Genomic DNA, 25313 nt, shown 5'->3' with positions numbered 1-25313 from the left:
TGTGTATGTTTTGGAGCAGGTACACATCCTGGGAGTTTTGTTGAGAGCACATAGCACTCCCAATTTCACATTGCAATATGAAGGCTGATGGATGCCACATATTGTGTTATCCTTGTCTACATGCGTGTGGCGTGAAATAATATCTCTGTTTGTTTTGTGCTTTGTGATTCTCATTGTGCCTGCAGATTGGCAGAGGCACTGATCTTCCAGTCTGGCTTGTGTGGTGAGAGGGGGCGAGCCCTGATTGGTGCCTGCACGTTCCCTGGGAATGATGCTGCATTCCCATTGGTCTAGACAAACTCTCTTCTCAATTGGTCCATCTGAATTGAGCTGTGATTGGCGGCCGTTTCGTTTTGCAGTTGCACGTTCATTGGCGGTGCCTGCAATGTCGCGATTGTGATTGGTGGCAGGCGCGATTGCTGGCTTTTGATTGGCAGTCGCTGGCTGTGGGCGGTGCCGACTGTCAGCTGGCCGCTCCGGGTCCCTTTAAATGTCCCTCAACCGGAGACAGAGAGCAGGAGAATGCTGTTATAACAAGCTGGGGGTGGGGTGTGTGTGTGTGCTGAATATCTCTCATAATCAGCAGCTCCATCTGAGAGAGAGAGAGAAAAATCACAAGAGGCAGCTACAGACAAGAAGCGCAGGGCACTCCCAAACAAAGGAGCAAGTCAATGCTACCGTCAGAGGCTGCTGCAGGCACAACAAATTCCATCCTTGCCCTGCATCTGGGCTGCACTGTGACCAGGTACCCCAGCACTAAGGTGAGGCACCTTGCAACTGCACACCAATAGAAGGAAATGTTATTCGTTTAAATAGCATTAAACAATAGAAAGCAACAAAAAATTAATATGTTAGCAATGGGCGAACATGATGTTTATTTGCTATGCTAATTTGTTTACAGAATAACAGTAATAAGGAATGCAATATAATTAATACAATGAGAGTAACGTATTTGCTGTTAATATTATGTATAATATACGTATATATAAATTGCACATGCGTTATTCTCAAATATATATATATAAATATTAATTGCATGTACGTTGGTCTCATTGCAAAGTGTTAACTAAATATATTTACACACACATATATACGCATACACACGAGCGGTCAAGAGGAGGCTGCTGGTTGCATGAATGGCCATGGTTTGATATACGTCTATGTATCGGATGCAATGCAGAATGAGAAGAATGCACGGCAAAGCTTGGCACGATTGCAGCCAGATAATCAGTGGGACTACTGGTTTGCAGCGCCCGGCTGATGCCTCTGTCTGTCCTCTCGGGTTAATGCGGTGGGTTTGCATATAATTCATTGGCGCGTTACTTCTCCAAACATTGCACAGTTACCTTAAAGCAGATTTGGATTTTGCTCAATGAGCAAAGAGTGCGGAAATGCGACGTTTTAGAGAATTTCAGGGAAAAAAATGCCTCTTTTTTTCTTTTCACGTTGGGCTATGATGGTGCAGGATACCAAGTGCTCAAAGGACCGAGCGATATGAAGGGGTTAAACAGGGGCGCTGATTTATTACTGTAAAGAGCAAGATTGTTATTGGTTCTGTCTTACTAGATTCAGAAAGCCAGGTGCTGGGGACTGTTTTGTTATCTAGAGTAATTATAAACAAATCTGAAATCTCTCAGATCTCTCTGCATTGGATGTGGTTTGGGTGTTTTTGTTTTCAATAGGAAGGATCAAGTTATCGAAGCTGTGTTTATTTGGATGGTTCACTCCGTGTGTGTTTAAATAGTATTGATGGTGGATGAAAATTACAGGAAGCCTTTACTCCAAGGCTCCCACAACAGTGCAGTCATAGCCATTCACCTGTTCGGTGTTGACAGTGAATTTGAGAATGTGTCTGATGCGTTCTCCCCCTGTTTACTGAACGTGCCTGATACTACTGCCTGTTGTGCTCATATTCCGTGGCCAAGCCCAGCGTTGCATCTCCCGAATAACATTGTGGTGTACCTTGTGGTTGATGTGCCTGGGTGTATTGATCTGATGCCTGTGTGTCTGTGTCCCTGGCAATTTTCTATCCCTGCTAATTCTAATCTTCATGGCCAAAGGCAACTTAATGAATATCAAACAGCCTTGATTCTAATCAGTGATCAACAAGAGAATTGAAGCTTCAAGATCCCTCTTATTTACATAATTGGTAAAAGAACCAGAGGCGAGAAGAGATTTTTTTTTACGCAGCGAGTTGTTATGATCTGGAATGCACTGCCTGAAAGGATGCTGGAAGCAGATTCATTAGGAACTATCAATAGGGAATTGAATAAACACTTAACGGGGGAAATGTTACAGGGCTATGGGGAGAGAGCCGGCACGGGCACGATGGGCCGAATGGCCTCTTTCTGTGCTGTATCATTCTATGATGGATATCATTCATAGATATAACACATTTAAAAATGAGAGTAGGTTCAGAACGCGCGAATGTCTAGGTATTTCATTAATCTTAATATTTCACTAACTGTTTGCTTAATGGTATTGTTTTAACTAAATATTGCAGTGTCAATGGTGTTTCTTTTCTAAGCATCTTCAATTCCTCAGAATCCCCAGACCCCCTTTAGAGATTTACTGCTCAGTGAATCCTGAAGAGCAAAATCCTTTGTGATCCGTGCATTTCAATCGGTGTCGCTGGATTGCAGTGTCAGGATAATCAGTCGGATTAATATTCAGCGCCTCGCTGTAAGGCAGGCTAGAGGTGACGCTTTATTTACAATATTCTTAAAGGCGCGGTGTTTGGGTCTGGTGGGGTGCGTCACATCAAGCAGGCTGGTCACGCAATATTGGCGATGGACAGAAACAGCAGATAGCGAGATCCAAACAGAGATCCAAACAAAGTGGTGGTGGGGTGGGCGAGAGAGCAAGAGAGGGAAATAGAGAGAAAGCAAGAAATGCAGGATGAAATAAAGAAAGGTGGAATCACAGGGAGAAAACAAGAGATAGAGAGACGTGGAAAATAGAAAGAAGACTTGCATTTATATAGCGCCTTTCACGACCACCGGACATCTCAAAGCGCTTTACCCAGCCAATGAATATATAATATAATCACTGTTGTAATGAAAATAGGTAAAATAAAATACAAATGGGTAGATAGACGTGAGGATAGATGGGTGGAGATGGAGAGGGAGGAGATAACGAGATAACTGAGATAGATGCAGATAGAAACCCAGGAAGATAAAGAATTAGGCACAGGGAGAGGCGGAGTTAGAGATGGGTCTCTCTCCAGCATTCCAATTGCTTGCATTGATCAATCCCTCCGTCCCTGCCCAGCTATTGCCTGTCGCCGTGCCTCGCCAAATGGTGGGAGCTACCCAAATAAGCCAAATTCAGATACAGCCACAACTGAGTGAGCCCAAACCTCGTCCAAAAGCAAAATACTGCGGATGCTTGAATCTGAAATAATAACAGAAAATGCTGGAAATACTCAGCGGGTCAGGCAGCATCTGTGGAGAGAGAGAGTTAACGCTTCCTTACATAATCCAGGCTGATACTCCAATGAAGGTTCTGACCAAGGATCACAGACCTGAAGTGTTAACTTTGTTTCTCTCTCCACAGATGCTGCTTGACCCGCTGAGATTTCCAGTATTTTCTGATTCTAAACCTCCCTCCCACTCTCTCCCTCTCCAGCATCCGTGAAAGGTTTTCGTGACAAGCTGTTTGGCAAACGTCTGTTTTGTTTGTGAGGAGCCCCGCATCATTTTCCTCACTGAAACGTCACCCCCAGGGCGTGTAACGACACCTCCCCACACGGCTTTCATCCTTGCAATCTCTGTGTTTGGTAAACACACTTCAGGGTTCAAAGGAACGTGTTAGGTTAGAGCCGGCACTGCATATTCTCTGCAATTGCACAGCATTGTAACTGGAAAAGTTTAGGCAGATGGAAAACGAGGTGTTACCATTCCGGGGTGGGAGGGGGGATTAAAGGAGTTTTAGATGGTAGCTGGCCTGAGAGTCTGCCCCTTTCCCCCTCTTTGAGAGTCACAAGTAGTCAATCTTCACACATGAGCCCTGAAATTAAGTTTCATCAGGACATCACACTTCAACCCACTTATCTTTCCTCACTATCCTCCAGTAGTAGGTATAAATAAATCAAAAGCCGGCTAGTTCTCTGTACACTACACTGACGTTGTGTTTTCTGGTTCCTAGCCCCACTCCATGGTTTGAACATATAATCCAGGCTGACACTCCAGTGCAGTACTGAGGGAGCGATGCACTGTCAGAGGTGCCGTCTTTTGGATGCGACGTTAAACCAGTGAAAGATTCCATGGCACTATTCAAACCCGCGGGGGTGGGGAGGTTCACGGTGTCCTGGCCAGCATTGCCAACCTGGCCACAAACCGATCATCTGGTCCTTCATTGTTTGAGGGATCTTGCAGTGCACAAATTGCTTACCACATTTACACATCGGTGACTGCCATTCAAAAGCCGCCCATTGCTTGCAAAGCTCTCTGGGTCTCCCAAGGATGGCATCAGGTGCTATATAAATGCAATTATATATTTTACTTCAGGTCCAATTACACAACAGAGCATTCCAAGTTGGGTGTACCATGGGAGATAAAACGGAGTTCTGCTTGGCAATATACAGTGTCTGGAAGCTCACACTCCGTGGGCACGCCTTACTAGAGCAGCACTCTACCTCTTAAACCCTTATGGTTGTATCGCTAGGCTAATGAAGTGCAGCAATTGTTTAAACAAATGATGGAGTCAAACAGAATTTAAGCTGATACTCTATCAATCTTATGCTCTTCTGGCATATTGGAAATTAGAGGATTTTCTATTAGAGGTATCTATTCGATACCTGCCTAGAGATGCCCAGTCTGATCCATGTTGTGATATCGACTGATGCCCAGTCTGATCCATGTTGTGATATCGAGTGATGCCCAGTCTGATCCATGTTGTGATATCGAGTGATGCCCAACCTGATCCATGTTGTGATATCGAGTGATGCCCAGTCTGATCCATGTTGTGATATCGAGTGATGCCCAGTCTGATGCATGTTGTGATATCGAGTGATGCCCAGTCTGATCCATGTTGTGATATCGAGTGATGCCCAGTCTGATGCATTTTGTGATATCGAGTGATGCCCAGTCTGATGCATGTTGTGATATCGAGTGATGCCCAGTCTGATCCATGTTGTGATATCGAGTGATGCCCAGTCTGATGCATTTTGTGATATCGAGTGATGCCCAGTCTGATCCATGTTGTGATATCGACTGATGCCCAGTCTGATCCATGTTGTGATATCGAGTGATGCCCAGTCTGATCCATGTTGTGATATCGAGTGATGCCCAACCTGATCCATGTTGTGATATCGAGTGATGCCCAGTCTGATCCATGTTGTGATATCGAGTGATGCCCAACCTGATCCATGTTGTGATATCGAGTGATGCCCAGTCTGATCCATGTTGTGATATCGAGTGATGCCTAGTCTGATCCATGTTGTGATATCGAGTGATGCCCAACCTGATCCATGTTGTGATATCGAGTGATGCCCAACCTGATCCATGTTGTGATATCGAGTGATGCCCAACCTGATCCATGTTGTGATATCGAGTGATGCCTAGTCTGATCCATGTTGTGATATCGAGTGATGCCCAGTCTGATCCATGTTGTGATATCGAGTGATGCCCAACCTGATCCATGTTGTGATATCGAGTGATGCCCAACCTGATCCATGTTGTGATATCGAGTGATGCCTAGTCTGATCCATGTTGTGATATCGAGTGATGCCCAGTCTGATCCATGTTGTGATATCGAGTGATGCCCAGTCTGATCCATGTTGTGATATCGACTGATGCAGTCTTAGTGATGCAGACATGACAAGGAATTTCAAACACACTGGGATGGGATGACTGTTTAGTAAATTAAAAGGTATGGGACAGACATTAATGGGCAGATATCATTGTGATTGTCAGACTATGTAGTGGACAGATATCACTGAGTGTGGCCAATAGTGGATGGTGGACTGGATGATATTGGGCAGTTGTCTGTAATTGGCATGGTGAATCTTAGATTGAATATTTAGGGGTTGACTCAAAAAAAGATGGAAATTAAATGAAAAGTGATTGAAAAAGAATGTTGGGGAAGTGGTTTGGTGCAACGCCTCCTGACCAAACCTGCACATTTCGACACTTACTTTGTATACCACCAGAGTACTGCAATTTTACATAAAAAAGTACCAGAAGCAATGGAAATTGTGTTGCCAGAGTGATAGCAAATCACCTGTCCAAGTCCTAGGAATGATTGTTGCCACGGAGAGGCACAGTGATGGGGAACTGCACAGAATCATTTATTACTAAGATCGGTCTCGTTCTACAATCCTGATTTTAATGGAGTGTCGGGATTTAAACTAGTGATGACAGATGTTTCATCTTTTCCCGTAGGGAGAAAGGTCTGAATTCAGAGCTGGGGTTGATTTCGATCCACTTTGCGTCCGCTAAAGGCCATGAACTCTTCGCTGATGACCCGAGGAACGAGCGATGTCCTGGAGGAGCTCCAGCTGCTCACGGCTCAGAACCTGGAGAGGCTGGAGGTCAATAAGTACTACGAGGTGATCAGAGAGCTGGGAAAAGGCACCTATGGCAAGGTTGACCTGGTTATCCACAAGGTCCGAGGTAGGTAGCGATTGCAGCTGCACTTTACTTCCTTTGTGGGCAGACACTTGGGACTGCACTGAAATGTTCTCTCCCTTCACACCAAGTTCTGGCATCAAGTTTGTTGCTGACAACCCCCCTCGCCCCTGTCCTCACTGACCTACCATGCCCACCCATCCCCCAACAAACCATACTTGTATTTAAATCCCTTTGCGGCCTCATCTTTTCCTGTTTCTATGCCTTCCCCTGCTCTGAGAACAAAGCGTCTCTCGCACCTCCTCCCCCTGCCCACCATCGGTGGCCCAGCCTTCAGCTGCCGAGGCCCGAAGCTCTGGAATTCCCTCCCCAAATCTCTCCATCGCTCTCTCGTCCTTTAAGACTCCGTTTGTAACCCACCTCTTTGGCCAAGCTTTTGATCACCTGTTCTAATGTCTCCTTATTTTTGTCTCAGCCTCCATTTTTATCTGAGTATGTTCTTGTGAAGCTTCTGGGAAGGTTTTTTTTGCATTAAAGGCTGCTATTAAAAACACAAGTTGTTGTTGTTGTTGTTGTTCAATTGCAATACAAAGCTCCCTCTACAAGACCCTGACTATGCAGCATTATTTCATACCCAATTTAATAATGGAGTACATAAGAACATAAGAATTAGGAGCAGGAGTAGGCCATTCGGCCCCTCGAGCCTGCTCGGCCATTCATGAGATCATGGCTGATCTTCTACCTCAACTACTTTCCTGCACTATTCCCATATCCCTTGATTCCCCTAATCTCCAAAAATCTATCGATCTCTGTCTTGAATATACTCAACGATTGAGCCTCCACAGCCCTCTGGGGGAGAGAATTCCAAAGATTCACCACCCTCTGAGTGAAGAAGTTTCTCCTCAACTCAGTCCTAAATGGCCGACCCCTTATTCTGAGTCTGTGACCCCTGGTTCTAGACTCCCCAGCCAGGGGAAACATCCTCCCTGCATCTACCCTGTCAAGCCTTGTAAGAATTTTATATGTTTTAATGAGATCACCTCTCATTCTTCTAAACTCTTGAAAATATAGGCCTAGTGTACTCAATCTCTCCTCATAGGATAATCTCCCCATCCCAGGAATCAGTCTGGTGAACCTTTGTTGCACTGTCTATGGCAAGTGTATCCTTCCTTAGGTAAGGAGACCAAAACTGTACACAATGCTCCAGGTGTGGTCTCAACAGGGCCCTATATAATTGCAGTAAGACGTCTTTATTCTCATACTCAAATCCTCTAGTAATAAAGGTCAACATACCATTTGCTTTTTTAATTGCTTAGTACTTCAGACTAGGCGTAACACAGGTGCATTACGAAACACAGCTCCCACAGTGTTTCCCTGGTAACGTGCTGTGTCTCAGCCTAAATCGGATCAACAGGCCCAACTACCAAAGCAACATTCCGCTATTGTTGTGGCTGCTTTGATTCAGCTTGTTCAATTCATGTAGAATAATGCTGAACTTCAGGCTCAATTTGTGCTGTTGACATCAGCTCGATGTTGGCAGCTTCAGTAGCCATCAGAGAGAGGAGATCTTCATTCCCCCACTCCCAACACAGCTTTGCCTAAATTGGATACCCAGTGTCATGAGATGACTAGACAGTGACCTGGCACATTGTACCCCCCGCCCCCGATCCCCTCAGTAAGTTACCTCTGTCTAGACTGGATCAGGACCTGTGATCCATATTTACATGCAGTTTTGGTTTCCATATTTCCGAAAGGATATACTTGCTTTGGAGGCAGTTCAGAGAAGGTTCACTAGGTTGATTCTGGGGACGAGGGGGTTGACTTATGAGGAAAGGTTGAGTAGGTTGGGCCTCTACTCACTGGAATTCAGAAGAATGAGAGGTGATCTTATCGAAACGTATAAGATTATGAGGGGGCTTAACAAAGTGGATGCAGAGAGGATGTTTCCACTGATGGGGGAGATTAGAACTAGAGACTAGATCTTAGAATAAGGGGCCACCCATTTAAAACTGAGATGAGAAATTTCTTCTCTCAGAGGGTTGTGAATCTGTGGAATTCGCTGCCTCAGAGAGCTGTGGAAGCTGGGACATTGAATAAATTTAAGACAGAAATAGACGGTTTCTTAATTGATAAGGGGTTATGGGGAGCGGGCAGTGAAGTGGAGCTGAGTCCATGATTAGATCAGCCATGATCGTATTAAATGGCGGAGCAGGCTCAAGGGGTCGTATGGCCTACTCCTGCTCCTATTTCTTATGTTCTTATGTTCTAGATGCTCTAACGCAGAACAAGAAAAAATACCAGACATACAAAGCAGGTTCATCAGCGTCTAAAGAGAGAAAAGAAAGGTTTGCTTTTTGGGTCGAGACCCTTCATCGGGAGTTTGCAATATGGAGGCCGGCTTTACGGAACTACCATCCTGACGTTAAGCTTTACCTATCGGGAGGACTCGGCAGGAAATGGTGGTTTCGCGGCACAATATTTTCTATCCATTAAAATAAATGAATGGGAAATGGCGGTGGGCACTTGTAGAATAGCTCCCCCCCCCACCCCCATCCCCGGTGGGCAAGGCTCTTTGCCAGGAGTGTCTCTTCATAACAATGGCGTGTGGTGTCGGGTTGGCTGACTCGCATCTCAGAATCCAGAGGACGTATGTTCAAGTCTCACTGCGGGACTTGTACTCAACATTGGAGCTGGCTCTTCATTGCAGTGTAATACTAAAGAAAGGAAAAACTTGTGTATATATGTGTATATCGCGTTGGGACGTCCGGAGATCATGAAAGGCACGATATCGCGCCTTTCATGATCTCAGGACATCCCAAAGCGCTTTACAGCCAGTGAACTGGAGGTACTGCTGTATATATCATCTTCATAGGCAGTCCCTCGAATCGAGGGTGACTAGCTTCCACGTCAAAAAGTTCACAGGTGTTTCAATGAAGGACCTAAAATTCCTGGTCCCGAACTAAATCTTGAAGGGTGGATGATGCCTGTGCGTGGATTTTTTTAACGTCTGGTGGCCGTTGCACACCAGCCACCACACGGGCTTGACAGAGCTCGGTCTTGGTCCAGTGGCAAGGATTACCCAAGACGACTGGAGACCAGCTCTGCTGCACGGACCTAGTGCCCACACATATCGCAGTGTGGGCTGGCCCGTGCTACCCCTGGGCCCGAACTCACGCCTCCCCTGGGCCCCGATCACGTCCCTCCACAGTCTATCGTCGCTCGTTCGCCCTGACCGCGGCACTCCTGCTGTACCTGCCCACATTCCAATCAGTGACCTGGATCTTGGTGACGTCCAATCCAGCCACCCTCTTTGCTGCCGTTGCTCTCCTGCTCCAGTACGTGCTGCTCAGCATGCTAGGTCAGGCCGCCACGCTGTTCCTTCCTCTCCCCGGCCTGCTCCGATGCTGTATATGTAATAATGCGACAAAGCCCATATTTTCTGTTCAAAAGCAATGAATTACTTCTGAAGTGTCATCAATGTTATAATGTAGGAAATGTGGCAGTCAATTTTAACACAGCAAGATCCCACTAAAAAACAAATTAGATTAATGGCTAGAAAATCCGCTGTTTGTTTGGCCAGACCTCTCCTCCTAAATAGGGACCTTTTACATCCACATTGAAAGGTTGACATCCATGGTTTAACATCTCATCTGAAAGACAGCCCCTCAGACAGTGCAGCACTTCTTCAGTACTGCACTGGAGTGCCAGCCTAGATTTTGTGCTCAGGTCTCTGGAGGGGGGCTTGAACCTTCACCCTTCTGATTCTGAGGCGAGAGTGATACCACTGAACAACAGCTGACACCTACTGCGGGAGCACTGTACTGAGGGAGGTGCTGTCCCTCCATGAGATGTTAAGCCAAGGCCCTGTCCATTTGAAGCATGGCACTAATTATCTTCCAGCATTGGTATGGTATCTGGGTTTTGGTTGGCCTGGTTATTTAGAGGTTGAAGCTTGGGTTATACCTCTACCTGTCTACTTCAGGTGAAAATCCTTATCTGCATGTTGATAGGTCCAGGTAGATCTTAAATATCTCACATTAGGAACTGAAGAAGATCTGAGAATTCTCCTCATGTTCTGGGCGATGTTTCTGCCTCTACCAACCCAGTAAAAACCCAGATTAATTGGCCATTCATCTTATTATTGTCTATGGAATCTTGCTGTGCGCAACATGGTTGCTGTATTTGCCTACATAACAGCTGTCACTGTATGTGAAAGGAATTCATCGCATGAAGCACTCTGAGGGGGCTTGACAGGGTAGATACAGAAAGGATGTATCCCCACGAGGGGGAATTTAGAAGTAGGGGGCATAGTTTCAGAATAAGGGGTCGCCCATTTAAAGCGGAGATGAGGAGGAATTTCTTCTCTCAGAATCTTTGGAATTCACTGCCCCAGAGAGCTGTGGAGGCTGAGTCATTGAATATATTTAAGGTGGAGATAGACAGATTTTTGAATGATAAGGGAGTCAACGCTTATGAGTCACGCATGAGTGGCTTTTGTCACAAGCTTTATTACAGTGATTGACTTGGTCCTTCATTTATATTAAATGACACGCAAATAATGCAACCAGGTTCCCAGGCTCCGACTACCCCCGAGAACACTCTCTGATGTCAGCGAACAACACAAGTCCTGGAGCGGCCAGCTCCCACTCTCCAGGCCCTTATCATAGAATCATAGGATCATGGAAGTTTACAGCATGGATGGAGGCCAGTTTGGGCCATCCTGTCTGTGCCGGCCAACAAGAGGCTATCCAGTCTAATCCCACTTTCCAGCTCTAGGTGCATAACCCTGCAGGTCACGACACTTCAAGTGCACATCCAAGTACTTTTTAAATGTGGTGAGGGTTTCTGCCTCTACTATCCTTTTAGGCAGTGCGTTCCAGACCCCCACAACCCTCTCGGTGAAGAAATTTCCCTTCAATTCCCCTCTAAACCTTCTACCAGTTATTTTTAATTTATGTCCCCTGGTTGTTGACCCCTCTGATAAGGGAAATAGGCCCTTTCTATCCACTATATCTAGGCCCCTCATAATTTTATACATCTCAATGAGGTCTCCCCTCAGCCTTCTCTGTTCCAAGGAAAACAAATCCATTGAATTCAAGTAACATTCATTGAATATATTTAAGGTGGAGATAGACAGATTTTTGAATGATAAGGGAGTCACGGGTTATGGGGAGCGGGCAGTGAGGTGGAGTTGAAGCCAAGATCAGATCAGCCATGATATTGAATGGTGGAGCAGGCTTGAGGGGTCAAATGGCCTACTCCTGCTCCTATTTCTTATGTTCTTGGCACAGAATAAGGCAATATGTAAAAGCATATTTACAAAAGGATATACTTGCTTTGGAGGTAGTTCAGAGAAGGTTCACCAGGTTGATTCCAGAGATGAGGGGGTTGACTTTTGAGGAAAGGTTGAGTAAGTTGGGCCTCTACTTATTGGAGTTCAGAAGAATGAGAGGTGATCTTATCGAAATGTATAAGATTATGAGAGTGGATGCAGAGAGGATGTTTCCACTGATAGGGGAGACTAGAACTAGGGAGCATAGTCTCAGAATAAGGGCTCACCCATTTAAAACTGAGATGAGGAGAAATTTCTTCTCTCAGAGGGTTGTAAATCTGTGGAATTTGCTGCCCCAGAGAGCTGTGGAAGCTGGGACATTGAATAAATTTAAGACAGAAATAGACAGTTTCTTAACCGATAAGGGAATAAGGGGTTATGGGGAGCGGGCGGGGAAGTGGAGCTGAGTCCATGATCAGATCAGCCATGATCGTATTAAATGGTGGAGCAGGCTCGAGGGGCCATATGGCCTACTCCTGTTCCTATTTCTTATGTTTTTATGTTCTGATATCCCAACTTGCCATACGTTGATGGTGCACTTTCAGTGTTTTCTGCATCTTCCCTTTATTGTTTAAGCTGTTTATGTAGCGGGGAGTGGTTTCTGTTCTTATCCTAGGTGTGGCCATCTCTAGGTGTGGCGGCAGAATTTCCAGCCCTTGCTGTAAGAGCTCTCACTGAACAGAGATGTGACAGCTGATGTGTTTTAACACAGCGGAGAGTTTCAGAATCCCAAACCTGTTGAGAAGCCACACCTCAGGTGGGGAGGGGTCCAGCTATTCTGAGTAATGAGCTGTTCAGCAGGAATTTAATTCCTGAGCGTTATATAGGGATCGGACAATCGAATTATTGATTGCGTGGACCTGCCCTGTTTGTATGGGTTCCTACTTACATCTACACCTCTTGTGTGTGCGTGGGCAGGGTGAACTTGTATGTGTGCATTTGCTTCTGCTCCGTTGCCTGTTATTCACACTTCAAGCCAGTGGGGAATGTGCACAGGCAGAGATTCTATCTGCCTGCTGTGGGGAAAACAAACAAAAGAACTTGCATTTATATAACACCTTTCACTACCTCAGCACATCCCCAAAGCTCTTTACAGCCCATGAAGTGTAGTCAATGTTGTAATGTGGGAAACACAGCAGCCAATTTGCGCACAGCAAGTTCCCACACATAACAATATGATAATGACCAGATAATCTGTTTTTAGTGATATTGATTGAGGAATAAATATTGTCCCCAGGACACCGGGGAGAACACCCTTGCTCTTCTTCGAATAGTGCCATGGGATCTTTTTATGTCCACCTGAGAGGGCAGACAGGGGCCTCAGTTTTAGCGTCTCTTCTGAAAGACGGCACCTCTGACAGTGCAGCGCTCCCTCAGCACTGCACTGCAGTGTCAGCCTTGATTTTGTGCTCGGGTCTGTAGAGTGGGACTTGAACCCAAAACCTTCTGACTCAGAGGCGAGAGTGCTACCCCCTGACGACAGCTAGCACACTCTCTCCCTGTAGGTACATACTCCATTTGCCCTAGCCCAGAGAACCTTAGATGTCATTTGGCAGTGTCGAGGGTGATCAGTCTCCAAGTGCGCACAGAGGCACAAGCTAAAACCAAGCACTGTACTATATACCACATACTGAATATGGTAGCGTAGTGGTTACATTACTGGACTAGTAATCCAGCGGCCTCATAATAATGATACCCAGACTGAAACATGTCATGACATCTAACGTGATGGCCAGTTGACCTATGTATTGATATCTAGTGATGCCCATTTTGACCCTTGTAGTGATATCTGTCTAGTGAAGCCTTGACTGATCTGGAGAATGTGAGTTCAAATCTCACCACTGTTTGAGAATTTGAATTTAGTTTAAAAAGAAATCAGAAAATAAGAAGCAATCCTCAGTAAAGGTGACGATGAAGCTGTCGGATTGTCATTATGAACCTTACTGGTTCATTAATGCCCTTTAGGGCAGAAACCGCCGTCTTTACCCGGTCTGTCCTATATGTGACCCCAGTCCCGCACCAACATGGTTGACCCTGAAGTGACCCAGCAAGACACTCAGTTGTATCTTTGGAGTTTGGGCAATAAGTGCCAGCCTTGCCAGTGACACCCATGTCCTGAGAATAAATATATTTTTAAAAAACTATCAGAAAGATTCCCCAAAAATTAGCTGAGGGAGAACACCAGACATCCAGAATAGGCAGAAAGTCCAGGACGGAGATGAGGAGAAATGTTTTTGCGCTGCGAGTTGTTATGATCTGGAGTGTGCTGCCTGAAAGGGCGGTGGAAGAAGATTCAATAGTAACTTTCGAAAGGGAATTGGATAAATACTTGTAAAGGAGAAATATGCAGGACTACGGGGAAAGAGCGGGGGAGTGGGACTAATTGGACAGCTCTTACAAAGAGCCGGCACAGGCAGGATGGGCCGAATGGCCTTCTTCGGTGCTGTATGATTCTGATGAGCCAAAGTCCTGCACCATACAATAGGAACCTGGATTAATGTACTCCCAAATCACACAGGGCTGGCAAAAGTAAATTTAGTTCAGGCTTATCTTGTGGTAGAACAAAGAGATTTAGTCTATAATAACAACAGAAAATGCTGGAAATCTCAGTGGGTCAGGCAGCATCCGTGGAGAGAGAAAAAACAGAGTTAAGGTTTCGGGTCGATGACCCTTCGTCAGAACTGGCAATAGTTTGAAATGTAACAGATTCTCAAGGAGCACTGAGAGGGGGAAGGGAGGAGAGAACAAAAGGGAAGGTCTGTGATAGGGAGGAAAGCAGGAGAGATTAGAGAGATAAAAGGGATGATGGGCCGAATTGAGATGGTAATGGCACAAGTTCGGAAACTAAAGATGAGTCTAGATAGGGATTGAATGGCAGAATAATTAGCAGCTGCCCTGGGAAACAGAGAAATAAAATTAAATTAAAAAAAGGCGGGAACATTTTGTTCCCTTTTCTCACTTTATTTTTACAAAAACTCCCCCTCCCCCCTTGCCCTTTTTAAAATTTTTACTTTGTTTCTCTCTGTTTCCCATGGCAGCTGGTAACAACATCTGTTACATTTCAAACGATTGCCAGTTCTGACAAAGGGTCACTGACCCGAAACGTTAACTCTGTTTCTCTCTCCACAGATGCTGCCCGACCCACTGAGATTTCCAGCATTCTCTGTTTTTATTTCAGATTCCAGCATCCGCAGTATTTTGCTTTTGAAAAACAGTTAGTCACTGTGCATGTGTTTGACAGTAACATCCACCAGAATGCCTCATGGGTAGTTCAATTGACATCAAAAAATGAAGGGAATGTTTAGCCCTTGTAAAGTCAGAGACAATGAGGAAACAAGGAATGAAAAAGCTGACACCAAACATTTCTCTCACTGTAAATCCAGTTTTGCTTCTTTGTGTTCACACCGAGACTTTCAAGGTTGTATGTTCCTACCCGACTATCTGCATTCCTGATCACTGGACTCGAAATAGGATCGCTGTCGCTGGTTGGACGTATTCCTAGAGATTGCATAGCATGTCCTCCCATCTCTCTGGTGGGCTGGGAAGTGTGTTTGTGACTGGCGCTGTTCCAGGGCTGGACCATGTCAAAAGCTTCAGCTTAAGACATGGGCTCTTCAAGTGGCTGTAACTCTGCAAACCCAAATTGCATCCACCAGTGTTCCTATTTAGAAAGTGAGCTCCCTCAAATGGCAGGAAGAGGTACTACAGTGTTTCAGGATGACTGGTCCAACGAGCCACACTTGATACTTTTCTGCAGGTTTCGAAACTGCTCAACACCAAAAAGAGTAGAGAGCACAGCTCGGATCTCCCCTCCAGTGGGGTTCATTCTGGAGATGAGAATCATAGTTTTATCTGCACCTCTCTCTCCTCCTTTAATAACCTTCTTAAAACTTCAATCCTCGTGTTCTAATCCCTTCACGGCCTCGCCCCACCCTATCTCTGTAGCCTCCTCCAGCCCTACAACTCTCCGAGAACTCTGCGCTCCTCCAAATCTGGCCTCTTGTTGCATCCCCACTTCCATCACCCCACCACTGGCGGCCGTACCTTCAGCTGTGTTAACACCGAGCTCTGGAATTCTCTCCCATCTCCACCTCTCCTCCTTTAAGATACTTCTTAAAACCTACCTCTTTGACCAAGCTTTTGGTCACCTGACCCAGTATCTCCTTCTTTGGTTCGGTGTCAATTTTTATTTGATTATGTTTCTGTGAAGCGCTTTGGAATGTTTTACGACATTAAATGTGCTGTATAAATGTATGTTGTTGTTATGCGTAGTGATATTAATGTTAGGCTTACGAACATATGAAACTGATAGGCAGAAAAAGACCAGCTCTTCCATCAAGCCTGCCCCACAACCTCCACTGAAGTGACTAGGCTTCTGAGCATGAGACAATAAAACATTAGGTACATAGACAGAGAATTAGATTGGCTCCTCAATTGGCTCGGGCCTTAAGGCAATGGTTATCTGAGCCATGCAGATGAGGAATGTCCTAGATTTGATCCCCTGGTTATGCTAAGTTACCTGGTATCGGTCAGGAAGTAGGAATTGGCTTTGGCGCTCCTGAGTTGTGGCGGCCGAATGGAGCCATCTCCTGGTTTCTATCTAACCCATGTTGGATTAGGTGAGGGCAGGGCTGAGTTTGGCTGCGAATTCCATTTGTTTTTGATTGTCCTGCTGACACATGGGTGAATAATTGGATAAGGTTTTTAATCTGACATTTTTATAATACTTTGATTTTAAATTATTTAACTTAATGGCAATTTGGGAAGCAGAGTTGGTTGGACCATAGGAATTTCTCTGCAGTACAGACTGAGCAGCTGGGAGATGCAATAATGAGGTGCTAGAGCACCACGGCTGCTAGGAGGGTATAATTACAGCGTGACAAATTTACATGGACAATTTCCATTAGAAAAGAGGACTTAGGAATTTATAATGGCAAAGGTGACAGAAAAGTGTGAAAAAACGTGACAACAGGAAGTAAGGTTTTGTACACAGGAAGTGCAAACAGATAAAAAGACTTGTTTTGATATGGATGAGAATATATTTACAAAACATGACCTGAGCTTCTGGAGGTAGAGCTTCTTTTCTACATTGACTCCATTGGATCCAACTTTGGACACTGGAATATCTGAGCTTATAGTCTGAATGGACTTCGGGAGTGGGATAATTTCATGAGTTTATGTTGCTGGCAGCAGCCTCGCCTTGGGTACTTTGCAGGCCACACAGACACAGAATAGTGGACCTCTTCACAACTAGGGACACACTTGGAGTTGGCTTGGAGAGCTGTAAGCCAATCCCATTATCAGTGTAACCACGGAAATATTGTCATATGGTCTGATTATTCTGACCTGCCCACGTAACAACAGTCAGTCACCACATTTCAAACAAATTCATTGTGCGTGAAGCATTTTTGAGACATTTCTGAGAGATGTGATCAGGCATTGTCCTTTCTTTCATACTGCAAATACAGGTCGGGTTGTGAGAGAGCCCACAGTCTGAACACCCAGTGGGTGCCATGCGGCATGTATTGATCGATGATTGAAATGCATTTGCTTAGCTTTAAGAACTAGCACAATGATGTAGGAGTACTAGAAACTCCAATAAGAGACAACGTTCCTGATTATACTCTGTGTATAATAGTGCAGACATCATTCAGTTGGAGTGGGCATGCATTCCTTTGTAAGTAATAAGTATTCACATTTATACAGTGCCTTTTATGTCAAAACATACAGAATGAATTCCTTTTTTTTTAAAGCCAATGACTGTTGCTATGGACTGTTTAAAATCCTGCAGCCTGCTGCAAATACCCTAAGAAGGCCCATGGCCCATAAGAACAGAACATAAGAACAAAAGAAATAGGAGCAGGTGTAGACCATTTGGCCCCTCGAGCCTGTTCCGCCACTCAATAAGATCATGGCTGATCTGATCATGGCCTTAATGCCACTTCCCCGCCCGCTCCCCATAACCCGACTCCCTTATCGTTCAAAAATCTCTCTATTTCTGCCATAAATATATTCAATGACCCAGCCTCCATGGCTCTTTGAGGCAGAGAATTCCACAGATTCACGACCCTCTGAGAGAAAAAATTCCTCCTCATCTCAGTTCTAAATGGGCGACCCCTTATTCTGAAACAATACCCCCTAGTTCTAGATTCCCCCCACAAGGGGAAACATCCTCTCTGCACCTACCCTGCCGAGCCCCCTCAGAATCTTATACCTTTCAGTAAGATCACCTCTCATTCTTCTAAACTGTAATGAGTATAGGCCCAACCTGCTCAACCTTTCTTCATAAGACAACCCTTCATAGGTGGGAGGGTTTTGGGAGGTGGTTCGCCATGTTGCACACACCCCACATTATTCTCTTATTTCAGATCCTAACCCTGATTCGAGAGGCAGATTTCATCTCCTTGATTGCTCCTCCACAGACTTTTCTAACTCCTCTCACATATTGAACATCTAGGCCTAAATCCTCTACCCCACCCCCCCTCACCCCATACATCGCCAACGGTGCCAAAAGGCTCATGTATCCCAAAAAGTTAAAATTGGGGCCCAAGGTTCCTCAGCTTGAATGTCAGGTATGTAATCGATGGTTGAGTGAATACAATTACCCACTTTATTCTTTTCTTGCTCCAGGTAACAAAATGGCCTTGAAGTTCCTGAGGAAGAAGACGACCAAACTGAAGAGCTTCCTCAGAGAGTACAGCATCTCCCTCTACCTGTCAGCTTCACCATTCATCATTGACATGTTTGGGATAGGCTTTGAAACCGATGAGTATTATGTGTTTGCCCAGGAATATGCGACTGCAGGGGATCTGTTTGACATCATTCCTCCCCAGGTATATAACCTCCTTCATCAGCAATCAGACACTAACCAGCGTTGTGCTTAACCTTCTCCTCTGTAGCTTCCTGTACCAATTTTGACCATTTTCTGCTTATCCAGTTATCTTCTTTGCGCAAGACGCGATCATTTATAAACTCATGGTTAAAAATAAGTGTATTCGGTCTGAGGTTGAACCAGACTGTTTGCAACTTTGGTATCATATTTGACCCTGAAATGAGCTTCCGACCACATATCTGCAGCATAACTAAAACCGCCTATTTCCACCTCCGTAACATCGCCCGGATTATAATCACTCAACCATTGGTGGCCGTGCCTTCTGTTGCCTGGGCCCCAAACTCTGGAACTCCCTGGCTAAACCTCTCCACCTCTCAACCTTTCTTTCCTCCTTCAAGACACTCTTTAAAACCTATCTCTTTGACCAAGCTTTTAGTTACCTGCGCTAATTTCTACTTATGTGGCTTGGTATCAAATTTTTATCTCATAATACTGCTGTGAAATGTCTTGGGGCGTTTCACAACATTAAAGGTGCTATATAAATACAAGTTGTTGTTGTCATCTGAGGGTTTTCTTTAAATAAATGTAAAATGGAGAATCATTGGTTGAAATCAGTTACCTCATTATATATTTGAAGACGTGTTACGTTGTCCCCAGGTCACCCATTCCCATTAGTCCTAAGTCTGAATTCCTCCATCCCACTATCCCTGAATTTCAGGACTTACATCCCAATTATCCTTAAATTTGAGATCAGCCATCCCATTATTCGGGTTTATGATCCTCCAGTTTATCATCTGGCTTTTAGAATTGTCCATTCACCGTCTTCTTAATTTGAGGTCTCCATCCCACTATCATTAATTTTGAATTCCTTAATCCCACCATCATCGGATTTCAAGTTCTCCTTTTCCATGATCCCTGGGTTCAAGAATCTCCATCTCACTTTACCTGGATTTTAGGAATTCCGTCTCATTATCCTTGGGTTTGGGGTCCTCCATCCCATTCGTGTTCGGTTTGAGGTCCTGGCTACAACCCAATGTTCTGAAGTTAAGTCTGGTTGATGGCGAGCCCAATATTGGTAACATATGTTTTATTGTTTTCTCAAAGGTTGGTCTGCCTGAACAGATTGCTAAGCGCTGTGTACACCAAGTTGCCTTAGCTCTGGACTACCTTCACAGCAGGAAGCTGGTTCACCGTGACATCAAACCAGAGAACATCCTCATCTTTGACAAGGAGTGCCGCAAGGTTAAACTGTCTGATTTTGGGATGACTCGTCGGGCTGGCACTCCTGTCAAACGGGTGAGTGGCACCATCCCGTACACTGCCCCGGAGCTCTGCGACGCCTCCAAACATGAGGGCTTCTCCGTGGATTACAGCATTGATGTCTGGGCTTTTGGGGTGCTGCTCTTCTGCATGCTGACCGGAAACTTCCCCTGGGAGAAAGCCCTGCTTTCGGACTCTTTCTACGACGAGTTTGTGAGATGGCAGAAGCGCAGGGGATCCAACGTGCCATCGCAATGGAGGCGGTTCACCGACGATGCCCTCCGCATGTTCCGGAAACTTCTGCCCGTCGAGCCAGAGAGACGGTGCTCAGTCAAGGAGATCTTCAGATACCTGAGTTACCGGTGGATGTTGGACACAGATTGCAGTAATAGCCTGGCTGACGTGAGCTCTTCCTCGGAAGAAGATCTGGTAGCCAGGATGAAGCAGCAGAGCTTGTCGCCTGTGTGCAAGAGCGCCATTTCTGTGGAAACGCCATCCTCGCGCTTCTCCTCCATGACAACCTCCAGCTCCCTCTCATCCAACAGCAGCTACGAGAGAGCATCGCGGGAGAGCAGCAGCACCAGGATTCTGGTGGCCACACCTATTGAGATCTGCGTCTAGATTGCATTGTGCTGTGTGTCCAAGATGTGGGCGGCTTTAAATGTGATAGGAAGCGTGTTTTGAAGAGTAACAAACTTATTATTACCGAAGGAAAATGGTCTTTGGTTGCTTCTGGCATCAACACGAGCCACCGACTGGGGCTCAAACTCAGACTGCCATTGGGGCTTTGTCAGACACGGCCTTCACCCTGAGCTGATTTCGTACCAGTTGTGACTGAACTGCTTTGGGCCAGTCAAAGCGGGAGGTGCGAAGCGTAGCACTAGGCCCAATCCTAACACTTTTAAAGCAATACGCTCAATTCGTGTTGACGCAATGGGTGACATCATGAGAGGAAGCAGCAGAACGATGTGAAGAACTGGGCAGGACCATTGCAAGGATCTCGGCTGATTAGGATCACTTCCTGTGCAAGGATCCTTTTTTTTAAATTATATGTTAAGAGCGAAAAGACAAGGGCATTGCCCAATGACCAAGCTGTGGCAGCTGCTACTGTTCAAAGGACTTTCTTCCTAAGGGCTGGGTAGTGTTCACCAGGAGGACTGATCACTTGGCACAAGTCTTCACTATTTACACTAGCCTTTCACTAATATGACTGTGACTTTCCGTATCAGATCATGTTAATTTGTTCTTTCTGAATTTTAAAATGTCAATTTTAACCTTTTTTTCACCTTGTAGCCTTCACCCTCTATATACCCTTCCCCTGGCACTGCCAGCATGTTAAGCTGCTAAATGTCCTGACATCTCATTTAATAACCAGTAATAGACTGACTTTACAACACTGTGAAGTCAATACTTATTTGAAAAAAAGCAAATAACACGAGGTAATTGCTAGAATTGGAGCAGTCTAGAGCTCAATTAGCTCAATGCAACAATCACCAGGCAAAGGGGATGTCCTCTTGTGACAATTTAAAAATTATTATTATTATTATTACTGAGGGCTGAAAAGCTCCAAAGCACTTGAATTTCCCCAAAATGTTTCCTTTCCCTAACCCCCCCCCCCCACCACCCCCCAACCCCCGACCTGACCCCCTTCCTCCAGGTATAAACCAGTTGGACCGAATGGCCTATTGTATGTTCTATGTCTCTCTTTTGCACCACTGTGTGCTTGAGAGGCCTCACTCCTGCACCGCCTCTCCTGCCGTGTCCCACTGTGAGTGTAACAGTGAGGCCCGAACAGGATTGGCACGGCAGTGCCCCGGCCCACCCTCCCAGTTACTGCCGCTCCGCATCTGTAACAGTGAGGATTATGCTAGTGGTGGGCTCAGGTGGTCAACTAGCCCACTGATCCACGGGGAGCTTGTCTGTAGAAAGGCCAGAAGATGGACAAAGTTAGTTTGGAATAATGAGAAATCAGCATGGAAGGAAATCGGTGGGTTTTGGGTTAAACGGACAGGAGGAGACTGCAATGAAATCCACTCAATTCAACAAGTACTTCGTCCTGAAAATGTCCAGAGGAGTTGAGTCAATCCTCTGCTTTGTGAAGCCCAGATGACGGGCGCCCTACATAGTCCACCCATTAAACACCAGCCAACTCCAGATATAGTCAAAAAGGGTGATTAACCAGAAACTTCCCTGGTGGGGCATGTAATTTATTTCGCTCTCAGACTCAATCAAGTTTGGTGCATGGATTGTTGGTGAGGAGCAATGAGATCAGACTATCGCGCGTTCAACTAGTGACACCTACAGTGAGGGGATTCGCACCGCTACTCTGCACCTGTTTTGGTGTGAAGGTGATGGAGTCGGGGAGATCTGGCTTCATCACTGAGACTGAGGCCAGAACAGCATACAGGCATATGGGTAATTATACAGTGGGAGAGGGCAGATGAGTTACATGTCCAATGTTAATAAAGGGAGCTTAAAATGAACCCTGTAATAGAGAGCTGCATCATGTGGCAAGGTCATATGATAATAGTTTTCTGTTGAGAGCCATCTTATGTGTGTGTGCTTCTTAGTCGGTGTTGTAAGACTATATCGCACCCCCCCACAGTTGTTCTTGTGATGAAATTCATTTTGTCACCTGTGGGCAATTGGCATGGACCCTCTGGGATCAATCGGCGTTGCCAATCAGTATCTACCGGTCTCCCGGTCCTCTTGCCTTCTGCCAAGCTGGCTAACGGGCGCTGTGTACTTTTACGTTAAATGTAACAAGCGGCCTATCGGCCAATCAGATTTTTGAAAATCAATTTTGCCCGCTGGGAAGGAATCCAGTTAATAACACAAAAAAAAACAAGGATAAGAAAAGGCCATTGGGTCTATTGTGTCTCAGGCCGCTGGAGCAAGAATTAGCGAGCTGTAAGGAGATCTACATGATCTGACCTGTAGCAACCATTTGAGGGGATAGTGAGGCAACTGGAACTTTTAGGATTACAACACGTAATGTATGCGCCTGTAAGTATGCTGATAGGCTGATAGAGCTGTTGTGAGTGGCTTAGCCAGTCACATGATGTTCACAAGACTCAATAAAACCCCAGCCAGTTGGGTTCGAGGGATCCACGATGAGACAGGTGGTTGTGAGCCTGGTGGATGAACTGGTAATGTGTAATGTGATTGTTAGACCTTTGCTAATAAACCAACTAGCTCTTAAGCAAAGAATCCATGAAGCAAATACAATACACAACACATTACCAGACTTAAAGTTGCTGGGCTGTTACTATGGTTTTGACTTCTAGACATAGAAATCCTGTTGCCTATCAATATTCCCCTCACCCTGCTCCGCATAAAACAAATATATTTAAGTTTGTGTATCTAACAGATCACAATCCTGAAGTATCTTCACTGTGCTTACAAGAAAAGTGTTTCTAATGTTAACATATGTGCAACACGGTCTATAGAGTACCACATATTTAACACACAATTTTACAATGGATTGTCATATCTATTTTTTTTATTGATCTGAAAAATGAAAACATAGGGCTATGAAACTGACGTCGTAAAGAGAGCTTTACACATTGACCTGATGTGCTCTGCATTTGTATTAATTCCACAAAGACTCTCGAACGGGTCACTCAACTGGAACTCTGTGAGGAGGGGCTGGAGGACAGACCAGTCCAGCCAGGTTTGGTGTACGTGACCTTGGGGGGTGAAGGTCCTATGGTCCACTCTCTCTCTCCCTTTGCCGCCATTGCCCATTTGAGCCCGCCCATCACCGAGGGGACAGGGGCAAGTACCAACGGACTGATGCACAATGCCTAAAGAGAACATGTTCAAGAAATAGTTCTTGGAAAGAAAACGTCCGCTGAAGACCAGTTGGACGCAAGCTGCGAGAATTTTGCAGAGACTATATTTGAACTGGTCAACTTGGTCGACCGATGCCATGCTTTGTGCTAATTAACGGCAGAGGTGCCAATCAACCTAGATGGTCAATGTCCGTCACCCCACAGTAGAAATGCACTCAATTGCTTCCTGTAGACAGTGCAACACTCCCATAGAGCAGCAAGGGCCTCCCACCGTAGACCCAGTCTCCAAGATGTAGTCGGGGCCATCGAGCCACCGAACCTTGTGTTTGAATTTCAGTGCAGTGGGTGTGTTTCTGTTCAAGACTCCTCGAAGTTTCGTTCCTCAGTGAATGGTGTGTGGTTTTAACTGTCTGTGGTTTGTGACAGCGATGCGTCCTTTTAGTATCCAGAGTTTTAGCTCTTAGCTAAAATGTTTCCTGAGCTCTTCTCGGAGCCGTACGATCGATTCAATGGTTGCAATACAATTTGTCTTCCTGTAAGACTTTCTTTATAATTTGATTAAAATTACCTAAAAATAACCTGCTGGTCGAGTCCCTTTGATGCAACAAAGAAACAGAGTGCACAAGACATGAGAGAATAGGGAGAGAGCACAGTGTATGAGAGAATAGGGAGAGAGCACAGTGTATGCAGGAATAGGGAGAGAGCACAGTGTATGAGAATAGGGAGAGAGCACAGTTTATGAGAATAGGGAGAGAGCACAGTTTATGAGAATAGGACGAGAGCACAGTTTATGAGAATAGGGAGAGAGCACAATGTATGAGAATAGGGAGAGTGCACAATGTATGAGAGAATAGCGAGAGAGCACAGTGTATGAGAGGATAGGGAGAGAGCACAGTGTATGAGAATAGGAGAGAGCGCAGTGTCTGAGAATAGGGAGAGAGCGCAGTGTATGAGAGAATAGGGAGAGAGCACAGTGTATGAGAATAGGGAGAGAGCACAGTGTATGAGAATAGGGACAGAGTGCAGTGAATGAGAGAATAGGGAGAGAGCACAGTGCATGAGAGAATAGGGAGAGAGTACAGTGTATGAAAATAGGGAGAGAGCAGAATGTATGAGAGAATAGGGAGAGAGTGCAATATATGAGAGAATACGGAGAGAGCACAGTGCATGAGAGAATAGGGAGAGAGCACAGTGTATGAGAATAGGGAGAGAGCACAGTGTATGAGAGAAAAGGGAGAGTGCAGTGAATGAGAGAATAGGGAGAGAGCACAATGTATGAGAATAGGGAGAGAGCACAATGTATGAGAATAGGGAGAGTGCAGTGTCTGAGAATAGGGAGAGAGCGCAGTGTATGAGAGAATAGGGAGAGAGCACAGTGTATGAGAATAGGGAGAGAGCACAGTGTATGAGAGAATAGGGAGAGAGCACAGTGTATGAGAATAGGGAGAGAGCACAGTGTATGAGAGAAAAGGGAGAGTGCAGTGAATGAGAGAATAGGGATAGAGCACAGTGTATGAAAATCGGGA

General features: G+C 45.4%; 1 protein-coding gene across 1 annotated transcript; it reads left to right on the top strand.

Moving 5' to 3' along the window:
- The first annotated feature begins 548 nt into the window (after positions 1-548).
- LOC139227084 (serine/threonine-protein kinase SBK1-like) lies at positions 549-21814 on the top strand. Its single transcript, XM_070858162.1, has 4 exons — positions 549-761; positions 6384-6614; positions 18532-18734; positions 19838-21814. The coding sequence occupies exons 2-4, from the start codon at positions 6446-6448 to the stop codon at positions 20612-20614; spliced, it is 1149 nt and encodes a 382-aa protein (XP_070714263.1). The 5' UTR covers positions 549-761; positions 6384-6445; the 3' UTR covers positions 20615-21814.
- The last annotated feature ends 3499 nt before the right edge of the window (positions 21815-25313 follow it).

The sequence above is a fragment of the Pristiophorus japonicus genome, chromosome 16 (assembly GCF_044704955.1).
Source record: "Pristiophorus japonicus isolate sPriJap1 chromosome 16, sPriJap1.hap1, whole genome shotgun sequence".
Classification (NCBI taxonomy): domain Eukaryota; kingdom Metazoa; phylum Chordata; class Chondrichthyes; family Pristiophoridae; genus Pristiophorus; species Pristiophorus japonicus.
The sequence above is the reverse complement of the archived record's forward strand: the minus strand, read 5'-3'. Positions and strand labels throughout refer to the sequence as shown.